Raw genomic sequence first — 26,362 nt, 5'->3', positions numbered from 1 at the left:
GATATATTTTATTGGTAATGTTCAAAATCTGCAACCAGGGGTGTGTAGGAGCATTTGACTGTTTCAGGCTCAGTTTGATTTATATTGAATTTTGGAAAAGTTTCTGTTACCTTAAATAAATTTAAGAAATATGCTTGTTTGGATTTCTGTGGGATTATCTTTCTTTGAAAAAGTATTAGTTGTCTGTTACTATCTATTCTGCAACTCTGGCAAATACAAAACAATTCTAAAGATGTAATTGGTATCCAAAATAAGCAGAGGTAAATTTCTTAGATATTAAGTGCCGAAATGTATATTTTAGACAAAATGCTATAGAAAGGGTAAAAATGAGAGAGTTGATTAGAAATTACTTTGGGATTAGAAAGTACATTGGGTGCTATATATAGGTCCTTTCTATTTCTGTTTTTAATTTTGATTTCATTTTATTTTAATTTTTGGTGGGGGGAAGAGATGATTAGCCCTAAGCTAACATCCGCCACCAATCCTCCTCTTATTTTTTTGCTGAGGACGATTGGCCCTGAGCTAACATCCATGCCCATCTTCCTCTACTTTGTATGTGAGACACCTGCCACAGCATGGCTTGATAAGCCGTGCAGAGGTCCACATCTGGGATCCGAATTAGTGAACCCTGGGCTGTCGAAGCCGAGTGTGTGAACTTAACCACCGTGCCACTGGGCTGGCCCTGGTCCTTCCTATTTCTGTGTCTTTAAACAAAAAAGCCTAAAATGGGATGCAGTAGTAGAGAAGCGTATGCTATTTTAATCAAAGCCTTGAGAGTGTGGAGAAGAGAAGAAAAAGTGTTACAGATTTAGGAAATGGCTTGGGCAAAGAAACTCATGTTTTAACTGAGTAAAAGTGGATGAGCATATTATTTAAAAAATTAGCCTTATTGGATCAGAGTTCTTTTTGGAAAGGAGTAGGAGATGGCTATGGAGTGTGTGGTTCAATTCTAGAAAGCGTAGAAACACGGAAGATGAGTTGGAGGAGTTGTTGCCTATTTGTGAGCAGGAAAGTGACTTAGAGGTAACAGTGTTCTGGCAGCAGTGTATGGTGTGGTTGGAAAAAGAAAGTCCAAGCTCTTACCCATTTATCTACCACTTGAACTAGAATTATTAGGATTGGTGACAAACAGATAGAATGAAAAAACTTCCCCAATTTTTTGATATAGCTGAGCACCTCCAGTGTGCCCAGCACTGTGCTAGATGCTGTAGTAAGATAGAATCTCTTTATTCAAGAGTGACGTGTATGTATGAACTAACCACAACATAAGGTTATGTTGGTGGTACTGACAAAGTGCAGTAGGGAGTTCAGAGGAGATAGTTGATTACCCTACATTGTGGGGTCTAGAAGGATTCAAATGGAAGGTGATAATTGAAATATGAGCTCGTATTCATTAGTAGGAGAGAGGGGAGTAAAGGACATTGTAGGCAGAGAGAGCAGTCTGAGCAAAACCAGATAGCATGAAAGGAGAGCTGGGGTGGATAAGAGATGTTAGAGGAGAGAAGCCTGAAAATGGTAGAAATGGGGCCGCGATGAGAAAGACCTTAATTGTAAACTAGCCTGCAGATATTTGTGTAGGCAATAGGAAGCCATTTGAAAGTTCTTGAACAGGAGAATAGCATTAACAAATCTGGTTTTTAGAGAAAAAAACTGGCACTAGAGTAAGCTATATATTGTAAGGAGGAGAAAAGGGACTCAGAGGCCAGATGGGAGTTATTGCTCTGCTGTAGAAATGAGATGAATGAGGACCCAAACTTGTACTAGTGAATGAAAAAAGGAACAGATTTAAGAATCATAATTCAAGTTCTTTTCATATCTATGGCAAAGATTTTTTTTCATCCTTAGTCAAGTGAGAGACAAGCAACTTGTCCGCCTCTTTAAAATTACTTCTTACTTTTCATGAAGTAAATTTTCAAACATACTAACAAGTAAATAGAATAGTACAAATGAACCCCTGTGTGTTTATTATAGTACCTCAATGATTATTAACATTTTGACATTCTTAAGTCTTTTATATACTTCAATATGAATAAAGTTTTTTTGTTTCATTTTTTGGGTTTTTTTGTTTTAACAAAATGAAAAGAGATGAGTGAAGTTCGACAGGTAGAAAAATAAAGTCACTCAATTGAGTGCAAAAAACAATGTGTAATTGTATAATTTGAGGTGAGTGGCAAGAGAGGAGTGACTATAGTAGGAATGCGTAAGATGCATGTGTAAGAAAAATTTGACCATAACTTTCTCTTAAAATATTTTTGTTTATACATGCACACACATGTGTGCACACATGCATAGATGATTTTATTTTCCTCTCTGAAAGTATGTATGAGCTTTTGTCACCAGCGTTCTGAAATTGCATGATTATGTGTCTTTGTCTGTCATGATCCATTGTACCAGGTATTCATTTGTACCCTCTTAATCTGGAAGCACGGATCCTTCACTTGTGTGACCTTTTTTCCTATTTTTTTTTTTTTTTTTACTACTTCTCTGCTGCTTCTGTCTTCTGGACCTCCTATTCAAATATTGGATTTCTTATTTGGTCCTTTAATTTTCTTATCTTCTCTCTCTTATTTTTCATCTCTTTGTCTTCCATTATCTGAGTGATTTCTTCACCCTTAGAACCTTTCTATTCATTTTTTCATTTCTGTTATATTTTTAATATCCAAGAAGATTTTTCTTCTGTGTTTACCTGTAGTATTCTATTCGTGTTCATGCATGCAGTAATAGAATATTTTTTCTCCTGTATCTCTCAAAAGATATTCATATTAATGGTAGCTTGTTTGTTTCTTTTCCTGCATAGTCTATTTTCTTTAAGTTGATTTTTAAGTTTGTTGTTTTTGCCTTCTGACTTGGGCTTTTCTCAAATGTTTGTCAATCCTTGGCCATTCACTCATGAGAGAGGGGGCCACCAAAGAGTGATTGGAAGGTCTGTGCATGTGAATGAAATTTGCTGACTAGGTCTTACTGTAGGACTAAGCTTTTTTCACAGTCCCTGATGTTAGTATGTTTAGGTTGTTTTGCTTTTTGTTTTTTCTTTTTGTGGTAATCTGATTTTTCAGAGAAGACATTCTGGTATCCTGCCTAGATGGTTTATACTTGGCTGATTCAAATGTTCTGGGAGAAAGTTGTCAGTTAGAACCTTTGGGGTCCTGTTCTGAAAATCACTAAGTTTTTGCTTTGGCGTTGCTGACTTAGGATTCAGGTCTCTTTGGTCTGGTCAGTCAGTTACTATTTTTTCACGTGCTTTCAAAGTCTTAAATTTTGCTACTTTCCCAGTCTTTTTTTTCTTGTGGGTTGAAAGAAAATTGTGATAATTTATGTGGTTTTCTACTTTTTCTTTTTCACCATAACATTTGGTAAATGATTTCCTAGGTTATTAAAGTTTTTTGATAAATAACTCTTTAGGGGCCATCCTCGTGGCCGAGTGGTTAAGTTCGCCCGCTCCGCTGCAGGTGGCCCAGTGTTTCGTCAGTTCCAATCCTGGGCACAGACATGGCACCGCTCATCGAGCCACCCTGAGGTGGTGTCCCACATGCCACAACTAGAAGGACCCACAACTAAGAATATACAACTGTACCAGGGGGCTTTGGGCAGAAAAAAGGAAAAAAATAAAAAAAAAATCTTAAAAAAAAATAAATAACACTTTAAATAGTTCCATTATCTATTATTTGAGTGTACTACAATTTACTTAACAAATTTCTTTTTAGATATTGTTTTGTTTGTAATACTAATCTTTCATAAATAATGCTGTAAGGGGCAGCTGAAAGAAATTGCGCAAAATTAAGTTTGGTACAATGGTAGCATAATTTGGGTAAATATTTAGCTTCTCAAGTTACAGACTTCAGTCAACTTTCATTTGGTTATGTAAGATCTGACATGAATTTGTTTTTAAAAATCAGTCATGGTGTCTTATAGTTATTTCTTAAAATATTATGTGAAAATATAGTCTGATTATGCCCTGGTTAAATAAATTTTGAGTCTCTATAATCCTGAGTGCAACATCTAAAGACAAGTGGATAATGATAATGCAGAGTGATTAGGAGGGTTGCAGAAAATGGTGAAATGCATTTTGTGAATTCTGTGATATAATGAGTATATTATGAAGAAATTAAAGAGAAAAGAAAACTAAGTTAGGAAACACAATCACTTTTTATATGTTTGTCTTCCTGTGATGTACTTCCTGACAGTACTTTATATATACTGTCTTCCTGATACCTTTTCGTACTTTCCCCCGTTGTAAATACTCTCATCTATGCTCTATTCCCTCTTTCTTTTTCCCCCCCTTCCACTTCTCTTCTCCAACTCTCCGTTCCTCTTTTCTTTTCTTTCTTTCTTTCTTTTTTTTTTTTTTTTTGGTGAGGAAGATTGGCCCTGAGCTAATATCTTTTGCCAGTCTTCCTCTATTTTGTATGTGGAACAATGCCACAGCATGGCTTGATGAGTGGTGTGTAGGTCCACGTCCAGGGTATGAACCTGTGAACCCCAGGCTGCTGTAGTGGAGTGTGCAGATTTAACCACTGTGCCACCAGGCTGGCCCCTTCCCTCTTCCAGTTTTTAATTGAGCATTGACTATGCTGGGAAATATTTCAGGTTTGGGTGGGAGGGGAGGTCAGCATTATAGACAGAGACTCTGTGTTCTTAGAGTTTATCTGACTTAATGGGAAAGATAAGTATTAATTAGATAATCATGTCAAAAATTACGTAGTTATTAACTCCATGTCCTATGAAAGACTTTGAAGATGTGACATTTAAGCTGAGTGCCAAAGTCAATCAAATAACAGATATATATTGAGCACTTATTGCGTGCCAAGCACTGTTTGTGGGTACTTGGGATACAGTTTGAACTACATAATCCATGTTTTCAAAGATCCTATGTTATAGTGGCAGAGAGACAATAAACATACAGCAAAATAAGATAACTTCAGATAATGATACTAGTGAGAAATTCTATGAAGAAAATACAAAATGATAATGTGATAGATTGTTTGGGAGTGGTCAGGGAGGGCCACTCCAAGGAGATATCTGAACAATACTTGAATGATTAGGAGGAAGTAGCCATGAGAAGATCTCGGGAGAGAATATTCCAAGAAGAAGGAACATCTAGTGCAAAAGACCTCATGAAGGAGGAACTTATATGTTAAAAAGAACAAGAAAGAAGGCCATCGTGACTGGGCTTAGTAAAGATGAGTTGGGGAGGAGTAGAGGAAAACAAAGGCGGAGAGGTAGGCAGGGCTCATACCATGTAAATCCTTGTAGGCCATGATAAGAAGTTTAGTTTTTTTTTCTTTTTGCATTGAGAAGCTATTAGAGAATTTTGAACAGGGGAGAGACATGAGTTGATTTGCACTTTTAATAAGATTGCTTTGGTTGTGTACAGAGAATAGATTTTTCAGAGCTAAGACCAAAGCAGAGAGACAAGTTAATTTAGCAGTTGAGATGTGGTAGTGGGTTTGACCTGGGTTTTAGGAGTGAACATAATAGTAAGTAATTGAATTTAGTATATATTGTAAAGGTAAAGTTGACAATTGGATGCTCATATGTATTGCATACTTCTAGGATTTTTTTTTCTTGAACAACTGGGTAGATGATGGTGCCATTTACTTATATGGGAAAGACTTGGAGAGGATCAGATCGGGGGATAGTGGGAAATCAGTAGCTTTGTTTTGGCCATGGTAAGTTTAAGATGCTTATTAGACATATAAGAAGTTGGATATATGGGGCGGCCCTGTGGCTGAGTGGTTAAGCTCACCCGCTCCACTGCGGCCGCCCAGAGTTTTGCCGGTTCGAATCCTGGGTGTGCACATGGCATCGCTCATCAAGCCATGCTGAGATGGTGTCCCACATGCCACAGCTAGAAGGACCCACAACTAAGAATATACAACTATGTGCCAGGGGGTTTTGAGGAGAAGGAAAAAAATAAAATCTTGAATAATCCCTCATTAAAGAAAAAAAATGTTGGATACAAGTTACTGGGGCTCAGGGGAACAGTCGAGAATGTAGTGTCAACTTGGAGTATTCCTGACATCCCCAGGATGAGTAATACATTTATTTTTCTCTGTTCTCATAGCATCTTTTATCCCATAGATTTTTTCCTAGCTTTTATTGTTTTGCTCTGTTAGTTGTGTGACTGTCTTTTCCCACAGTCTGGAATTTTGTTGTATTTCTCTCTGTAATCTCAGCTTCTGGTACATCATAGATATTTAATAAATGTTTGATGAATGAATCATTTTTATTTCCCCTCTCATTACATTCTGTTAGTTTTACCTGTGAAGTGTCTATCAAATACGTTTCTTTCTGTCCTCATTGTCTTAGTGCTCATCCTCATCATTCCTCATTAGGATCAGTGCTTTTTAAATGGATTTTTTTTAAGCACTGGAACTCATTTTCAAGTAAAATGCCAATGTTAAACCGTAATTACATGAACGCACCAATTAGAGATTGGGTTCAGCAGTGTAAATAAGAGAGCTGACTATAGTGGTTCAAATATATAAATAAGGGTTTCTTTTTCTCACATAATGATTATTTGAGAGGTAGGTGGTTTCTGGAATTGACTAAGTGGTTTGAATATATCAGAGTCAAGGTGTCTGAGATTTTCTTGGCCTTTGTCTCAAGAGGAAGGAGAGTATTGCTAAATTTAGACTGACCAGGGCAGTAGAATTTAAATAGAGCATACAGTATGGTGTGATATATTATTCAAGGGTAGGGTAACTTGAACTTAGTTTGTTTAAATTTTGTAAATTAAGATGATTTTATGGTAAGAAGGTGAGTATAAAAGCAAAAGAGCATAAAGAAGATATTTCACCAGTCTGAAGTTGTATAACTGGATCACACTCAAAGGATCTGATAGGAGCAGAAAGGATGGGCAAATGTGGGAGAAATTATGTAGTAAGGAGATAACTGGTTTAAAAGTGAATATAAAAAAGAGAGAAGAGGTATTAAGGAGACAGATGACTGACTTCAAGTTTCTAGGTGTACTGAACTGGCAGGAGGGTGGTACTGTTGATGATGATGGGAAAATGGGAGAAATGGTATGGAAGTGCAGGAGCGGATTATTGACATTGCATTAATAGCAAATCATAGTCTGAATAGAAAATGGTCGGAATGGCTAAAATGGCCACTGGTGGTTTTCTTAGATAAGGGTGGTAAACATAAAGGGAAAATCTTCAAGGCCTTCCTTGAACTCTGAAACACGGAGTCATTCCCAAGTAGCTTGGACTTATTTGTGGTGATCTGAGAGAATTTATGAAAGTTGTATAGAGTTACAGTTTATTGAGCTTTTAAGTGACGTTAATATGAACTTTTTTTTAATAGTTGGGAACATTTTGATCCCATAATCCATCTTTGGTGCCTTTCACCTAATGATAATCTGAAATAGGTTAATTTTACTAAATAATCAGCAATGAAACATTCTTCATATTTAATTTCAAATCAAATGTTACAAATTTATTTTAACGTCTTCAGTGTATTATGTTTGACTGTCCTATTAAACAAGCTAATAACCTTTTTTTTTTAAGGTACAGCAGGGAAGAACTGGAAATTCAGAGAAGGAAACAGCACTTCCATCTACAAAAGCTGAATTTACTTCTCCTCCTTCTTTGTTCAAGACTGGGCTCCCACCAAGCAGGTTAGTTAGAGAATTATAACTCAATTTACTGCAGGCACTGGCATCTTCACCTTGTAGTAGTACTATATGAATATAAAAGCTCTCAATGTTCTACCAGAAAACTGGAACATTCTACTTTGTTTTAGTACAAAAATGAATTCTTTGTGAAAAACTCTTCTGTGTGCTGTTCCATCTAAAAAAACTCTAAACAAGCAAGAATGAGGCATGATACATAGTTACATATACAATGGAGATGATAATCTTACGTTCATAAGAAGTGGTGGCAACAGTGAACTTGCTATTTTCTGTACTTATTATTCTCACATAAAGAATTACTGAACTTCCTAAGTCGAGATTTATTGGCCTAAAAGTGTTGCCGATTTTAGTAGAAGAGATGGTGGAAATTTTAGCCTGGAAAGGCTTTCAAATTAAAATGATTTTCTTTTCTTTCTTAGATTCGTTGTGATAATTCCTAACTTTGAGTTTCACAAGGTACCAATTGTAAGAGGCAAATATGCTGGCAATGTCCTTTTAACTTAAATATGACAGATGGTTAACCTGTTACCAGGAAAACGGTAAAGGATAAGCTAAGACTAGGGAAATTTGATGTCAGCAGTTTAATCTTGGGTTAGATAAAGATGTCTTAAATCAGTTATTTCTCTGGGCCTGAAACAAGTCTGATCCAGCTAATGTTAGTTCTCAGCCCCATCAGTTACCTGTGTGTTACTTGTTTAAATTTATTTTATATACTTTTCTGGTTTTGTTATTCTGCAATTTTGAATTGTTGTAAGAGATTATATTTCATAATATACAAATGCAGGAAGAGACCTTATGTGAGCATGTAGTTTAACCCTAAGATAAGGTTTTTGAAACTTTCAGCCAGAATTAAATGTTACAAAGCCATCTTGGATTTTGACTCTCTCTCCTCCTTTTGACAATTACTAGTCATGGACATTTCCAAATATTAAACTAAATGCAATCTCATAAAATGTTTGTTTAAGAAGTTATGATAGCTCAGGAATATTGATCCTTTTAATATGTAGTATTCTTTTGGTTTTTTCATGTTTTAAAAGAGGTCAACTTTCATTCATTGAGTTAATGGTCTACTACAGTATGGAGTGATGTTAAGAGCTTGGACTATAGAGCCAGACTTCTGGGGTTCAGATTCTGGCTTTGCTACTTACTAGCTGTGTGTCCTTGGGCAAATTCTCTGATCTTGTTATTTTTTCATTTCCTTATCTGTAAAATATGGTAGTAATACTTTCCTTATAGGGTAGTTGTATATATTAAATGGATTAATTTTTGTAAAGTGTTTTAGAACAGTAGTACATACATAGTAAATACTCTATAGAAGTTTGCTATTATCATAATTCAGCCAATTAAACTATTTAAAAATCAGTAGTTTTTCTGTACTTTGCCTTGCCCCCCCCTTTCTATTTTTGGAACCTGGGCTAGATTATGTGGGGCATGGTGTCATTATTAGGGATTTGGCTTTTCCCATAAGTGAAATAAATGAGGAGTCACTGTCAGATGTTGAGCAAAGGAATGAAATTATCTGCTTTAGATTTTTAAAGTCTCAATTTCACTCTTTTATTAAGATCAGACTACAGAGGGGTTAAGGAAAGAAATGGTAAGCCAGCTAGGAAGTTGTAGCAATTATCTAGGCAAGAGATAATGGTAACTGACCAGGGTGGTAGTGGTGCTGATGTGAGAAGTAGTCAGATACTGGATACATTTCAAAAGATGTAAAAGATCTTTTACATTTTTTATATCTGAAATGAGAAAGAGACTACAGGAGGAGTGATTTTTGAAGGGAGAAGACCAAGAGTTTAGGACATAATGAGATTGAGATGCCTTTTAGACATACAAGTAGAAAATTTGTATAGGAGGTAGATATATAGATCTGTAGTAAAGGGGAAAGGTATGGACTGGAGATGTAAATGTGGGAGTGCTCAGTGTTTAAATAGTATTTAAATGAACTTATGAAACTGAATTCAATTGTAAAAGAGAGAAGTGTTGATAGAGAAGTGGTGAGAGGCCAGAGCCCTGGGGCAGTCCCTTGCAGGTCAGAAAAATAAAGATGAACCAGTAAGAGACCAGTAGAGAAGAATGACTAGTGAGATAGGAGGAAAACCCAGTGTGTATTTTCAAAAGGATGATTTCAAAGAAGGAGGAATGATTAACTATCAAATAATACAGATTCATTCGCCCAGAAGAAGAGAAATGACCTTTTGATCTTAAAATACAAAGGTCCTTGGTGATCCTGACCAATTCATTTTCAGTGGTATAAGGTGAAGATGAAAAAAAACCTTTCTGGAGCCAGCCCTGATGGTCTAGTCGTTAAAGTTAATGCTCTCACTGTGTTGGTGGCCCCGATTCGTTTCCGGATCGCGGAGCCACACCACCTGTCTGTCAGTTGCCATGCTGTGGCAGCGGCTCACATAGAAGAACTAGAAGGACTTACAACTAGGATACACAAACATGTGCTGGGGCTTTGGGGAGAAAAAACAAAAGAGGAAGATTGGCAACAGATGTTAGCTTAGGACAAATCTTTTCCCTGCAAAAAAAAGAGAGACTTTTTGGAATGGATTCAAGAGAGAATGGGAGGAGAGGAATTAGAATGAGAAAATATGGACAATTTTTTGGAGGATTTTTTTTCTTTTGACGGGGCGGAGAAATGGGACAGTATCTGGAGGCATATGTGGGGTCAGGAGAAGGTCTTTTCAAAATGAAAGAAATTACAGCATGTTTATATACTTATCAGAATGAGTTACTGGAGGGGAAAACTGATGATGCAAAAAGTGGGAAGGGACAGTTGTTAGAGCAATGTCCTTAAGTCAGAGGGGATGGGACGTAATATGCAAGTGGAGGAGTTAGCCTTGAAGGAGCATGGACAATTCACTCATAGTAGTAGGAGGGAAGGCAGGACATGGTAAGGGTTGATGGGTGGGTAGGTAGTGGTGGGGGGAACAACCAAAATTTCTTTTCTGATTGCTTTAATTTTTCCCAGCAGCATAGGATGCAGGCTTATTTGGTGAAATTGAGGATAGTGGAAGGGGGTGTTAAATGTTTGAGAAGAGAGGAGAAGGTCTGATAGAGTCATTTAGGGGTGTGTGGATAAACTAGGGGAAAGAAGTAGGATTGCTAGGCAGTACCTGGAGGGAAATGTGGAGTCAAGAAAGGGCTTTCTTTCGACATGGGAAAAATTACAGCATTTTTATATGCTGATAGGAATGAGTTAATAGAGTGAAAAATTGATGACATGGGAAGAGAGAGTGTACATTTCCAACTTTTCTTGAGGTTAATGGCTGTTGGTTTAAAGTGAGACAAATCAGCTTGATTGGGTCTGTTTCTCTTGCTCTTATTCATGTCATCTTGTGTTCGTGAAGAGTATCTGGAATTGGATTTAACAGGTTGAGGTTACATGAGACAAATATGACAGGGATTGAGGGGCAAGGAAGATGAAAATGTACTTGAGGAAGTGATTATAATGATGGACCATGGATTTAAGGAGAGATCGGAGGATAGTGGTGGGTAAGGGACAGTACAAAGGAGGTAAAGAAATGATAGAAAAATTAGCAGATCCATCACTACTACTAAAAAAAGAGTGGGTAATTACCACCACAACCTGTAGAAACATACGCAGCATGCCAGTACTGTTGCTTTTGGATATAAAGAACTGTACCCATTGCTCATTAGGAAAGTAAGTTTGTTTTCTGGATTCATCTTTGCTTTATCCAAAGGATTCTTTTCAGTCATTGTGAAATATTTCCTTAAATAAATACTTGTGTTTTTTCTCTTTTATTCTTTGTTTTTATGAAGATTGGAGAGACATCTTTGAAAGTAAATTTCATTGACTTTAGGGAGAAGACAGTAATGCCATTTAAGAAATAAGAGAGACTGAACCCGAAATATTTAGCAGTAATAAGCTGTACTACTGACCTAACCACTGTATTTCCATTGTTTAAAATCTTTGATTGCCTTATTAGGATATAGATGGCTCTTGATATCTTTGCACAGAACCTTTTTTTAGTGATTTTTTTGTTGTTTATTAGTGGAAGTTCTGGGTTTCTAACTTTCTGTACTGCCCAGCAAATTGACATACTCAAGTAAATTGTTAATATTTAATATATCATAATGTTTTGATCTTTAAAAGTTTTTATATTATGTCATGAATGTACAACTCAAAGAATTTTCACAAACTGAGCACAACCATGTAACTAGTACATAGATCAATAAACAGAACATTACCATTACTCCTAGAAACCCCTGTTGTGCCCCCTTTATTTGTTGTTTTAATTTTAATTTTTTATTTTGATAAAAATTCAAACTTATATAGAGTTGCAAGAAAAGTGTAAGGAGTGTCTAAATACTCTTCACCTGGATTCACCAGTTAATAACATTTTGCTATATTTGCTTTATAATTTCTCAAAAGTATTTTTTTTCTGAAACATTTGAATGTTAATTGTAGACATGTCCCTTTACCTCTAAATACTTCAGCATGTATTTCCTAAGAACAAGGTCATTCTGTTACATAATCTTAGGACACAATTATCAAGGTTAGAAAATCTAATGATGAATCAGTAGTTTAATATACAAGCCATAAATTTTGCCAGTTATTTCAATAATATCTTTTATGGTAGTTCTTTTCTTTCCTCCTTGATTTAGGATTCAGTCCAGATCATTTATAACGATTAACTCTCTTATCTCTTTGTTCTTCTTTAATCTGGGACAGCTTCTTAGACATTATTTGTATTTGTTGACATTGAATTTTGAAGAGTACAAAATTTATTTTGTAAATCTGTTTGTTTTGTAAATCATCCCTCAGTCTAAGTTTGCCTGATGTTCCCTGGTTATTAGATTCAGGTTTTGCTTCTTGGGCAGAATACTGTGTAACTGATGTTATGTCCTTCTCAGTTCATCGCCTGGAGGTACATGATGTCAGTTTATTCTGTAATTAGTGATAACTTTAATCACTTAGTTGTGGTGGTGTTCTTTGGGTTTCTGCACTGCAAAGTTACTGTTTTTCTCCTTTGTATTTAATAAGTAATCTCTGAGGAGACTGTGTAAATATCTTTTTTCCCTTTGAACTTTCCAAGAATTTTAGTATCGATTGATGATTGTTGCTTTAAACAGTTATTACTATAATAGCTGCAAAATAGTGATTATCTGACTGTTATTCCTCTTAGATTTATTAGTTGGCATTCTACTTTAAAAATGAGCTTTCTCACCTCCCCCACTTACTTATTTATTATCAGCTACGCTCATTAAATTTTATTTTTTGTGGGAAAGAGAGAGTGTGTGTGTGTGGCTTATAAGTAATGGCTTATTTGTATATATGGTATATAAACTACATGTATATGATTTATATATACTGTAATTCATATGGATGCTCAAATTGTTCCAGATTTGGTCTGTGGGAGCCTCTTCAGACTGGCTCTTCTGATCTTTTGATATGTCCTCATCACTTTTTTTGAGGATCTCTTTACTTTCTGGCATTACCGGATGTTCCAGGCTTATCTTGTGCTTTCCCTGCCCCTTCCCTAGAAGCAGCCATTTCTTTAAGGCACCTTGATTCCTTTTGGTGGGAAATGATAGTTAGAAACCAAGATCTCAGCACTAGTTATGCTCATTGCTATTGGGGTGTTACTGTTTCTGGGCCTTTTCAGCACCCAGAGCTAGGAAAAACAAGCTATTTCAATATGAAATAACCATATGTATGTTCCTTATAAAATTTTAACCATGCAGTCATCCATCATGTTTCTTTTACTTCCAATTTGACATTCCCGGGTTCTACTTCCCTTTCCCTATTCCATATTACATCTCCCTTTTTCCAGCAGTGAGAATCAGTTCCCAACAATTTCATATATTCATGAGTATATTTACTCATTTGCTTAATCCTAAAATACACACAAAATAGATTAGAACTTCTGCACCCATCATTACAAAAAATAAACCTGTTAAATAGAGTTCATTTCTTCTTTCTTACATACTGAAGGTATATAGTGAGAATATTGTGTTCAACAGTTTCCTTCAGAGTGGTAATATTAATCATTTAAAATATAATTTGATTCATTATTTCCGTGTGTATTCAGTATTAATGTTTCTTTTCCTCCATGCTTATTGACTTAATTATTTTGTGCATATATAAAACATTTAACATAGTTCCAAAGGTAAGACTAGTCAAAAGTATACTCAGATTTGTCACTCTTTCCCATATTTCTTACTCCTGTCGGTAACCAATTTCATTTCATCTAGTTTCTGGTTTATTCTTCCTGTGTTTCTTTTACATAAATAAGCAGATACATAAACATATTTTTTCTGTTGCTTTGAAAGAGGGTCGTCTTAGGCCCGTAAAGTATTAGCAAGAGTATAAGTAATTGAACTTTTTATGGAGTATGTATGTCACCAGGGGTAAAATAACTTTCTTTAGAATTTTATTTTGAAAGAGTTAAATTATTTTGAAATGGAATTTTTGTAATATATATAAATATAATGAAATACATATGTAGTGTAGGTTTTTATGAAGCACATCAGAGTGTTACTGTTAACTGGTTACACTAACAATACTTATGCCTGTTATTGAGGAATATAGGGAAAGAAATGCCAAAATTTCAAATAAGATTTGGTGAAACTGCACAAATTAATGTTATTAATTCATAAAAGCACAGAAATTTATTTCTTGATAATATAACTTAAAGTAAACCCTTGGTTCTTTTCTCATTTCTACATTTTGACATCATACTGTCTATGTTGAGAAATATTTCTAAAAATAAAGTTAAGAAAATCTTAACTTAACCACCTATATTTCAATACCACTAGCAGTCTTAGTACCACAGCAAACAGTTTATGTGACTTGAAAAGATTGATCCTGTAGGAACATGCTAAAGGACTTTAGAAAAAGCATGTCAGGGAAAAAAAAAAACAGAACAAGGGGGGTCAGAGACAACAATATGTAAGAAAAAACATAGAAAATTTATCTCACCAGAAACAGCACCTCTTCTCAGTCTCAGACAAGTACTGCCTCCAGAAAAGCCAGTTCAAGCGTTGGGAAGTGGCAGGATCGATATGGGAGGGCCGAATCACCCGATCTAAGGTAAGGCTATTTTTAAACATTGGATACTCCCTGATGTTTAGATCATCAGTGTTGTTTGATCTCATTAGTAAGATAATACATTTTGATTAGACTGTACCATATTTTTACCCCCTAAATTATGCTTTTTCAATATGGAATTGAGGGTTTTTAATTTACCTTATGAATCAGGCCTTATCACTTCATGTCTTGCCTCTCTCTGGCTTTTTTATATGTTATATTATAAATTGCATGGAACCATGCTGAGTGTTCACTAAGTGTTTTTCCCCCCTTGCTGCAGGTTTAATTTTTCTTTCTCATATCACACCTTATTCAAAAATCCCTGAGTGCTTTTCACTATTTGTTGAATAAAGTTTAGCCTTCCGAGCCAGTATTTGGGACCTGTAAAATCATACTCCACTGAATCTTTCCAGTCTTTATATCCAGCTAGTGTTTAAACCTGCCATTCCATCAGGTGGGTCTGTCAGCTTCCTAGGAAGTACTATTCCCCTTATTGTTGCTATGCTTTTACTCATGATCTACTCTCCATAGACTTTTGGTTTGTGTTCTGAATCTTAGATTTACAAAGCATACGACCTTGGATGGGTATTGTAAACTCTCTGAGCCTATGAAGTGGGAATAACAATTTCTACCCTAAGAGATGTGATGAGAAGCAAACGTTAGATCATGAAAGTACATTGCCAACAGAAATCAATCTGAGCAATTAATTATGCTTTGCTTGACTTAGAAATATAGACTAAAGTACTTTCCTAATTTACAATTTGGATTTTTAAACAATGATGGTGTATTGGGGGTGGGGTATATTTTATTTATTTTTGTTGTTACAGAATTTTAAGCTTTTTTTCTTGGGCAGCTTGATACTATATTGCTGTGCTTTTCATTATTTTCATTTACAAACTTTTATATATATAAATTATCAGATATCTTTGATCATAACAACTGAAAGAAAAAGGAAGGAAAAACTATCAAAATGTTATTTTCTTAGATTTTCGTTTCTTTGGGGTCTTCATTATAATTCCCCATGAGTAGTAAGAATTTCTAGTCAACTTGTTTTAATAGGATTTCTTGTTAGGAGCAAATAAACTTAGTCGTTCTGAAAAGAGTGTGTTTATCTCGAAGTGAACAATATTTTCACTTTTTAAAGAATATCCAAACTGTAAGTATAGTCACTGATGCAGATAGAAATATATTTTCTTTATTATCTACATTCTTAGAAGAACATCAGTTGCATGTGTTGCTTTTTAACAAGTTTATAGAATGAAAATTTGTATACCTTCTATTATTTTAAAAGTACTCATTGGCATTTTTTCACATGTATTATATGATTGATTGATCTTAGTTTTTAAAACTAAAATTCTCCTTGAAGAACCAATGGAAATTTTGAAAGTGTTATTTTAAATAAAGAAAAGTTAGATCTGACAAGTGTGGAGTCTCTGAATCTTTTTATGTTTAATATTTTAGTGGAACCCAAAAGTTTAATAGCCATGCTAATAATAATTCTGTATAGTGATTAGCTTGGTTATCATAGCACTTAGGGCATAGAGAAACACTTGGATTTATATTTAACCTGGCCAGCAATGTGGACAGCCTATTTACTGATCCCAAAAGAGCAAGACAATAAGAGCTTTCATTTTCACCCTGCTACTATTGATAGTGAATCAGTAGCCTCTTTTTTTTTTTTTTTAAAGATTTTATTTTTCCTTTTTGTCCCAAAGCCCCCCGGTCCATAGTTACTTTTAGTTGTGGGTCCTTCTAGTTGTGGAAGTGGGATGCCGCCCCAGCATGGCTCGATGAGCAGTGCCATGTCCATGCCCAGCATTCGAACTGGCGAAACCCTGGGCTGCCAAAGCAGAGCACACGAATTGAACCACTCTGCCATGGGGCCAGCCCCAGTAGCCATTTTTGTATATAAAGAATACCTACTTTCCTAAATTTAGAGCAGTTTCATGGCATAAGTACTGGATTTAGATATTAGGTTTGGTTTTGTGTCTGTGTGACTGTAGGATAGTTCCCTAAAATCTCTAGGCCTCTCTTTCCACATTTGTAAAATGACAGGGCTTGACCTTGTTACCTGGAAGGCTTTTTTAATCCTGATTATTTTCTGGCTAGTGCCTGGTTTACATGGAAAAGGAGAGATCCAAGAAATTAGGGAATTTGCCCAAATTTATGGCTAATCAAGAAGTAAAGCCATGGCCAGAATCCCTGGTTTTCTGCCTTTTAATACCTGCAGTTCAGGACAATTGACTTTCATAAGCAAAGGCATCGAAATACTTAAAATCGGTTATTTTTAATGTAATTTTAAGCTTTATATTTGTTTCTTTAGTTACTATTTTAACATCTGAAATTCCTTTTTTAATCAATCATTTGATTTAGAATTTTTACTTAAAATAGTTATGCTTTTGATGTAATAGTTTGTTTCTTGAAATAAGATGGCTAGTTTATAGGCAAAATAGTAGTTCTCATATCTGAAAATGATACATCTCAGTTCTTGAACTATATAATTCGCCCCACCCCCCTCCCGCTCCCACAAACAATGCTTTGGAAACACAGAAAACTCTCCATTCTGACTTTGTGATTAGTCTCAGGGCATATAGATATTAGGAAATTTCACACTGTATTTTCAGTATTTTGTGCTTTTCAAAATTAAAAGAAAAACCCTCTAGATAAAAGCTACTTTTATCTTTTTAAATGATGTATGTGTGTATATGTACACATACATACACATGCTTTCTTATAAGATAGAAAATGAGATTCCAGCTCTTGTAATTAATGTAACTGAGAAATGTGGAGTTTTTGAAACATTGCTTAAGTGTCTTTGTAAAGAGCACTTAAACAATGGTTGAGATCCTTTTCATAAGTTAGTATATTTGGAGACTCAGACTTTTTATCTCACACTTGTTCCTCTTAATTAATGTGTTTTTCAAATTTTCTTTAATACTACTCTTTAAGCTAACTATATGTATATAATAATGGCATTTTATTGGTGTAAGTTTGTTTTATAAATTCAAATTTCTAACTCTTGTAAACCCAATTAAGAATAATGAAGCAGTTTTAATGAACACATAAAATTGAAATTGGCAACAGTATGATTATTATAATCTTATCCTAGTGTCCAGTTTATTTCTGTGTTTTGTTTTCATTTTATAATATCAAATTCTGCTTCTCTTAGGTAATTAGTTCCAAATTCTAGGTGGTTTTATTAAGCTTGTTTTCCAATATGAGAATGGTTTGTAACTGATTCAGACTCTTGAAACACAGGTAGAATAGTAAAATTGCTTTTCAATACAGAATCACTAAAATATTAAAATCTACTTGCATTTATTATAACAGACAAACATAAAACTTACAGTAAAACTGGATGGTAAATGAACATTAAATCTAAAATTGACCTCTTTTTCTCACTCTACTTACTATTATGTCTCGATGAAGTAATGTACTGAAAAGATGCCACCTGTGCTTTCATGGCGTTTGAACACTCTTGAATGTGTGTTGTATTGTGTAGCTTGTAAGATTTTATGCGATTAGACATACTGAAGGCCTTTATTTTTAAAAAATTCCCTGTAGAATGGTATCTCTTCCTATCAATGATAGATTTCAAAAATGAAATTAAACGTAAATATGGCAGGTAAAGCTTTATTCCAAGCTCTACACAAAAGTGAGTAAACTTGGCTGCCCTAATGGACATATTATGTCCTCCAGTGAGTCAGATTTTAACGTATTTCATCTTTAAGCATTCAGGGTTTTTTGTTTGTTTTTAATATTGCTTAAAAGGTAACGACAGTTTTAAAATTCAGGCCCCCAAAAATTTAGCATGGGAAACACTCTTATAAAAGAACAGGGGAGGGTCTTGGAGTTGATCATAACGGAGCCTGAATTCTGGTGCTGGCGCTTTACTTCACAAAAGAGCCTCTTTCCACATCGATGAAAATGAAACTAATTGGTACCTTCCTTGCAACGTACTTGTGGCTTAAGTAATTTCTAAATTTGTGAAAGCACCTATTGCAGGGCATCCAGTAAGTGTTAGTTCCCTTTAAATCTTTGCTTCCATCGTAGGCTTTATCAGTCTCTTTAAATGTAGTACTGAAAGAAAATAAATTACATGTCCTGAAGACAGTTTTAAATACTGTGGTTTTTATTTTGGACATATATTACTTTTCTAGACAGGATTATAAACTATGTATACACTGTAGAGAAAATTATTCTTGTGCTTGTGAAGCTAAAACAAGTATAGAAGCAGTACTGTGTGAGTCCACAAAACTCAAAAGATAATATAAAAATCTGTATGTAATGAATGACATCCTTACCTTAATTATCAGACCTTGATAGATATGACTTTATATTTATTGAGTACTAAGGAGTTAAATATTAATTTTTATCAACTACTTTAAATTCTTTCTAGAGGAGACCAAAATGTGAGTCTTTTCCTTAGGCATGCCATTAGTTGTAGTCCTCACCTTTGGCTTTGTATTGGAATATGTGGGGAGCTTCAAAAAATTATTAACGCTAAGGCCCAGGAGACTGATTTAAATGGTCTGGTGTGCACTCTGAGCATTGGGATTCTTGAAAGCTTCCCACATGGTTCTGATGTTCAGGCAAAGTTGAGAACCACTGATTTTAGAGACTTGGATTCTGGCTTGGCATAAAGATTAAAATCAAATGTTAACTGAGCACCTTGGAATTTGAAGTAAAATGATAGATTTGGCTGTAATGAGAACTGACATTTGCTTAGTATTTCACACCTCACAGAGTCCTTCCATATGTGTGATTGTCATTTAGTTTATATTCTCCTCTTCTTTGAAAATCTTTTTGTTGGTAATCACTGTCAAAGGTGGATCATGCTTTTTCTGTTGGCAGACTGGTAGATAGTATATTTGCCAAATTGGAATCCTGCACATAATATTTTCCCCACATCCTTTCTCTGCTCATGTTCTTCCCTCCATCTAAAACGTCCTCTCTTCCCATCCTCTGTGGCTAAATCATTCCCCGTGTCTTTCAAGGCTCACCTCTTTCCTAAAGTCGCTTAAAAGATGTTGCCCCAGTTTCCGTACAGAATTGTTACAGCTGTCTATTGAGCATCTATTGAGCATGTATTGACCCGAGTTAGACAGTCCTACCAAGTGCTTCTGTCTTTATCTTGGGAATATGAAATAGCCATATTCTGGGTGGCTGTTTCTTAAAGAATATACCCTTGAACCATCTGCTATCCAATTCTTACTAAGAAGCTCTGTTGTGAGGCAATAACATTCATAGCAAGGGTATGTGAGTCATTCATTCTTTTAGAATAATGGTTCTGAACTTTCTTTGAAGCAGTAACCCCTTTGAAAATTTGCTGCATCCTGTAGACTCTTGCTTGAATGATCCATGTATATACATAACGTATATTTAGGTTCAGGGACCTCCTGATCCCTCTTGTTTCCCATGTTAAGAATGCTTGCTGAAAAGCACAGTTAAATCCTTAGGTTAAGCCTGACCACTGAGAGAGCTGTATGCTCAGACCACATTGTTTGGCTTCCCCTGATTAAACTACTTTTACTGAGTTAATTGTTGTTATGCTTCACCTGGTATTGAGGAACATTTTGAGAAACAGCTCTATGAAGTTCACCTTTGTTTTCACTGTGGTAATACTGGAAACTTTGTCCCTATTTCAGTGTTTTTCAAAGCATGAGATTGCAGTACAATTAGTAGAGTATGATTTCAGTTTGGTGGTCTCCACTACCGAATATTTCTTGGTTTTGTCCTGTTTATTTTTTTCCTGTGTTATGGTTAAATATTAGTAAAATCAGATTTGATTTCAATGTTACTCTTTCTCCTTTATGGTAAGTGTAAGTAAATATTGTTTCATGAAACTTTCCTTTCAGTTTTTTATATAATGTGTGTATACTGGATTGCTGTGCAAATGTGTTTCTTCAAGAACTTTGTTTTGTGGTCAGAAAAATTTAAGAACTGTTGTACTCTATCATACTTCCTATGAAGATGGAGTCAAATGAGAACTTTTTTCTCTTTATTCTCATCTGTAAAATGGAAATAATAATAGTTGCTACTTCCTAGGGTTATTATGAGAGTAAATATGTAGAGTGCTTAGAACAGTGCTTTCCTAGCACATGGTAGGTGCTCAAGAAATGCTAGCTATTATTATTACCAGAAAAAGCAGTCTTCAGAGCTAATGCTTTGTTTTTATCTTATGTACATTAAAGACTTTTGTTATTAATAATATCCATTATTTTGGCTGTTAAAAAATAAGAAGCTCAGAGATAAATTTGTGTCTAAAGATTACTAACTAACCTTTAGTCTCTCTTCCCTTGGCTGATTTTGTCACTTTTAAAATTTCTGTTGTATCTCTGTAAACTGCCCTCATACCCTTTCTGGAACATCAGAAGCATCAAAATATGACATTTTAATTTTAATTTACTTCCCTTATAATTTCAGAGATGTTTTCATATTTATCTGTGCCAGGAAGAAAGGTAGAAGCTCCTGTGAACATTCACTGCCTATGCTAAAATGTGGATTAATGACACTGTAGACATACGCTGTGGTTAGTTTCTGTCTTTTTCAGCTTTTTAGTAAGTGGTTGAGTCTAATGTAGAGAAGAGTCTCGATAGCTGCAATAGCTGTCTGCCTTACTGAACAAATTTGTGAGTCCAGTTAAAACCGTGCTCTGGAAATCCAAGTACTGTGTGTGGTGTATGTACAGTAGATCCTCACAGTGAAGCCCTCTGCTCAATCTTCTTATGCATTGAAATAAAAAGTGGTACATCACAAACTTTCAGAATAATACGATTCAATATTGTTTTCCATAATGTGGTAAGAATAGTATTGGATTGTTTAATTATTCATCTGTGATAAATATGTGCTCTTTTGTTACTTTGGTACGTATTTATGTATCTGTCATAAAAATATTTCTGAACAGAATGGTAAGCTTCACATTTCTGATTAAGGCAAATCAATTTGGTAAAGATACCTGGGCAAGGAGGTGTTACTATTATGGAAATGTAAGGAATTGCAATTTTCTGGACTCCCTCTAGCATATATGTTTGTTAAGGCTAATTTTTCATTTGTATGTTTTTAGAAGCATAGTATTTCCCATTTTGAATCTTTAGTGATTAAATAATCCATTTAAAGCTGGAAAAAAGTAGACTTTTCTGACCATATTTAAGATAAACTTTAGGAAGTGTGTCCCAGAATTTTTGAAAGCAGACGTTCTTAGAAATCCATGGTTAACGGTTGTAGAAATCTTTCCTCTCAGCACAAAAATTATATATCTAGATTTAATATATGGTAGCTTTAACAGTTTGGAGAATTTGCAATCCAAATTGCAAATCCAAATAAATTTGTGAGAATCTGTTCTTGATGGGAATAAATTTAAAAAGATGGAGGGGGAGAATCCAGTGATAGGGAATAGAAAAGAGTGGAAAAGGAAATAGTTGAGTAGAAATAAAGATTTTTACAATGAAGTCTAGGTAACGATAAATAGTGAGGGAAATCCTGGTCTCAGAATATACACCTTTATCTGTTAGCATGTTGGAATCTGAGATGTGTGTATATATCAGAAGGCTGACGGCATGTACTTTAATATGAAATTATAGTGGCCATAGCTTTGTAATTATTTTAAGTTTTAGGGAAGAAATTGGAGTAATATTTGTTTTGTGTCAGAGGTATTTGGCTTTTTCTAATGAGTGAATGTAGGGATAATTTCCCAGCTGTATTGAAGGGTACAAGTTAAGTAAAATCACTCTTGGTCTTTGGGATCATGAGGGAAACTAGGAAATCAGTGTCTCAGATACCAAATCAGAAATGCTTGAACCTTTTTTTTGTATTAAAATTAAAGAGAACAGAAATCTTAAGTGGGCTAGATGGTAAGTAGGAATTGACTATGTAGTTGAAGACATTTCAGATGCCATTATATACTTTTTATAGGGCAGTCTTTGTTTTGTTTTTATGAGCATAAAATTATTTATGGGGCTTTTCAAGGTTCATTTGAGACAAACTTGCACCAATTCTTCATTTCTAGAAGTCTTAAATTTCTCAAAGACCAATTATCTTGCTAGAAGGCAGCATGGCTCAAGGGAAGGGTCTGTGGGCTTTGGAATCAGAGACTTAGATCTAAAAGTTTTGGCATTTAATTTTTACTGAGATCCGTGACATCACTCTGGGCCCTAGCTTTATCATCTTTAATGAGTATACGTAATTGTTTAAGTTGAGGGTTATCATAAGGGTTAGTTATAATATGTAGGCATTCAACAGATGGAAGCTGCTGTTATTAGTCATTTTAGGAACCTAACTGTGTTGACTGTGGAAGGCTCTATGGTATTTAGATTGTTTTACTTTTATAAAGTTTTAATAAAGGCAGAGTTGTTGAGAACTGAGATATAAAGGAAGGGAAATTCATCTAATTTGCCTCCATTTTTCATTGCCTATTCTGACAAGTGACCTCTGTGTCTTGTTAAGTATATAAACTTTTATGAAGTCCTTAACTACACTAAATGGTTTTAACATTATTTTGATTTTGATTTTTCTGTGAAGTTTGAAGCATTATTTTGTGGTAGACTATTTTCTATCTACTCATATACTTAAATTTTAATGGATTGATTGTAAGTACAGTTAGAGGTGGGACAGACATTTAAATATTTGAGATTTCCAACTAAAGGCAAGTTATCAGAAATGGAAAACTGGTTCTCTTTTTGTGCTTTCTAAATAGCTCAGAATAAATCACTAAGGACAACATCCTGTGTGAATCAAAATGAGCCTTGTTTCTTTTCAAGCCTTTTTGGGGAATTTTAAAAGTTTCGTAATAGAACTGTGATAGGTGTTACAATTATAGTGGCCAAAAAATTTTATTTTCATTTGTTTAACAGCATTTGCTATCTGATTCAATTTCACAAAGATAAATTCAGTCTTACAAAATAGTAAATTGTAGAAGATAACCTATAAAAATACTTAAGATTTAACATTATGGTCATTGTTGAGTGTGTTGGTTCCATCTTATTAGTAAAACTGAGTGTTTATTACAGTGCAAAGTAACAAGATCTGACTAACTCTGAAGTTTTTTCAATGTGTGTTGTGATCCGATTTTATTTTAAAGTACATTGCAAAGGGTTTAAGATTTTATTTCTCATCTAATATTTTTTATTATTTTTCAAACATCTAATTAGATGAAACTAAATTGATTCCATTTTTATGTTGCAGGAGATTACCTGGGGCAATTGATGTTATTGGTCAGACTATAACTATCAGCCGAGTAGAAGGAAGGCGACGGGCAAATGAAAACAGCAACATACAGGTTTAGTATTTTAAAAATTATTTTTTTAACTGAAGGATTATATTCATGTTCTAATTTAATTTATTCAGTACATATTCATAGTGCTATGCTATGTGTTAGGTGCTTTAGGTGCTACAAAGATTAAAAATGTGGAATTGATCACCCTTTTATTGCAAAAGCTGTTCCATTTAGAATTTATGACCTTTGGATCTTTTTTAGTAAGATTTCTTTTTCCTTGCTATCAACATATAATATATAGGTTCATTGGACAAAAAAAGAAAATATGGGAAAAGTTCAAAAAAGAAAATAAAACTGCCTATAATTCTGCCATAGAAAGATAGCCACTCTTAACATTCTGGTACATCTCTTCCTTGTCACTAAGCAATATTGGGATACTACTATTACTTTTTTTTTTTTTTTTTAAGATTTTATTTTTTCCTTTTTCTCCCCAAAGCCCCCCGGTACATAGTTGTGTATTCTTCGTTGTGGGTTTTTCTAGTTGTGGCATGTGGGACGCCGCCTCAGCGTGGTCTGATGAGCAGTGCCATGTCCGCGCCCAGGATTCGAACCAACGAAACACTGGGCCGCCTGCAGCGGAGCGTGCGAACTTAACCACTCGGCCACGGGGCCAGCCCCACTACTATTACTATTTTTATGTGTATCCTTTTTTTAATTTAAAATCATCATTTGCATTTTCCCATATTCATAAAAATATGATTTAAAATCTTATGGTAGGTTCACTGTATAGATATACCATAATTTATTTAATGTGACATTTCAGGGGGAAATATGTTTCCTTTGTTTTCAAGTGAAAAAATGAAAGGAGAGGAATTATTAATAACTTGAATAATTCAAGTTAGAACTATAGTAACTGTGACTTTCAGCCAATAGCTTGACCACACTTTTTTTCATTATTTCCTTTTTCTGAGTACTTTAAAAAATATCCTAAGTGTTTAGTTTCTTATTACCTTTAATAAATTAATCATATAAAATGTTCTTTTCAGCATCATGAAAGGTAAATCATTTTTAAAATGGAAGATAGTCCTTTCTTTCCCTCCACCATTGAAATGCCATGATTTCTTAAAATAATTCTGTTCCCTACTTTAAAAGTAGCTTATCACCATAAGCCTTAGAACATTACTATACTTAAATGTAGGAAAAGTTAACAAAAGGAGGGATTATATGTTTAAATGATATGCTTTAGCCAGCAAGGATTTGAGAAGTATAAATTAAATATACAACATTATGTTGCCTATTTCTATGTTTCCCAAATCTGTTTGCACATCAGAATCCCTCAGGGAGCTTGTCAAAAATCCAGATTTCTAGGTGCCTCTCTTCTGTGGGTTTGGTGCCTGTCCCTTAGCTGTTCATACAAATCAGTATTTTGTAAGCACTTTTACTTTTCAAGTATAAACCCCTTTCTTAAAGTTACAAGGCTCACGTGAAAAAGTTATTTATATATCAGCTGCCTGTTATTTGTACCCTGTTGATGAATGCCTTACAGGCTCTTACTTTGCAACCTGGTGACAGGCCCTGGTACAAGGACTATCTGGCTCCGTTGCCGTGTTAATTTCTTAATGCTGGTATCTATGACTAATGATTACATTGCCTTAATTTTAATAGTTTAACTTTGGTTGGATAGCAAAGATAATACTCATTACATTATATATATATAAAGTATATAACTGTCTCTTGTTTAGAATGTTTTTATCACTTAATTATTTCTTACTAAGAATTTTTTCGTAATGATTCAGTTATTTTTTCTAGCCTTTGAATATGAACATTTTAAAAAATGTGAGTGTATACTCATATCTGTATATATACACACATATCACACACATAGAAAAATTATTCCCACCTCCCCAAAGTATGTATATGTGAATAAACCTTGTTACTTCGTTTTTTAGATTAAGTGAAATTAATTTACTGAGTTTAATCTTAGATAAGAACATTATTCATCTTTTTAATTAACTGTACTCTGATTTTAGGTCCTTTCTGAAAGATCTGCTACTGAAGTAGACAACAATTTTAGCAAACCGCCTCCATTTTTCCCTCCAGGAGCTCCTCCCACCCACCTTCCACCTCCTCCGTTTCTTCCACCTCCTCCAACTGTCAGCACTGCTCCACCTCTGATTCCACCACCAGGTAAATAGTAAATAAGACATTTGATTTTGAAAGGAAAATAACCTGTGAGTGTTTCTTTTATTTTGAATTTAACAATTAAAATATATATTTGAAAATAACATCTTCATTGATTGCATTGAATTAAGAGTAATAGATAGGAAATTTATTATGTCTTAGTAGATTCACACTGAAACATAAATACATGTCTTGCTTGTTTAGCATAGCAGAATCAATATACCAAAATAGAGAAGAATATACAGATACTGAAATTGTGATCCAAACATATCTT

General features: G+C 34.6%; 1 protein-coding gene across 39 annotated transcripts in view; it reads left to right on the top strand.

Annotated features, from left to right (window-relative positions):
* The window catches only part of FIP1L1 (factor interacting with PAPOLA and CPSF1), a 75,436-nt gene that overhangs the window by 17,748 nt on the left and 31,326 nt on the right, over window positions 1–26,362 (top strand). For 12 of the 39 annotated variants that reach the window (XM_014853503.3, XM_014853501.3, XM_044765981.2 and 9 more), the window contains 4 exons: window positions 7,512–7,621; window positions 14,589–14,696; window positions 23,877–23,970; window positions 25,938–26,094. In XM_014853503.3, coding sequence (XP_014708989.1) covers window positions 7,512–7,621; window positions 14,589–14,696; window positions 23,877–23,970; window positions 25,938–26,094 — 469 coding nt within the window. The remainder of the gene's footprint in view (window positions 1–7,511; window positions 7,622–14,588; window positions 14,697–23,876; window positions 23,971–25,937; window positions 26,095–26,362) is intronic. The other 27 variants (XM_014853506.3, XM_014853508.3, XM_044765990.2 and 24 more) reach the window with 3 other exon arrangements.

This window comes from Equus asinus, chromosome 3, assembly GCF_041296235.1.
Source record: "Equus asinus isolate D_3611 breed Donkey chromosome 3, EquAss-T2T_v2, whole genome shotgun sequence".
Taxonomy (NCBI): Eukaryota; Metazoa; Chordata; class Mammalia; order Perissodactyla; family Equidae; genus Equus; species Equus asinus.
The sequence above is the reverse complement of the archived record's forward strand: the minus strand, read 5'-3'. Positions and strand labels throughout refer to the sequence as shown.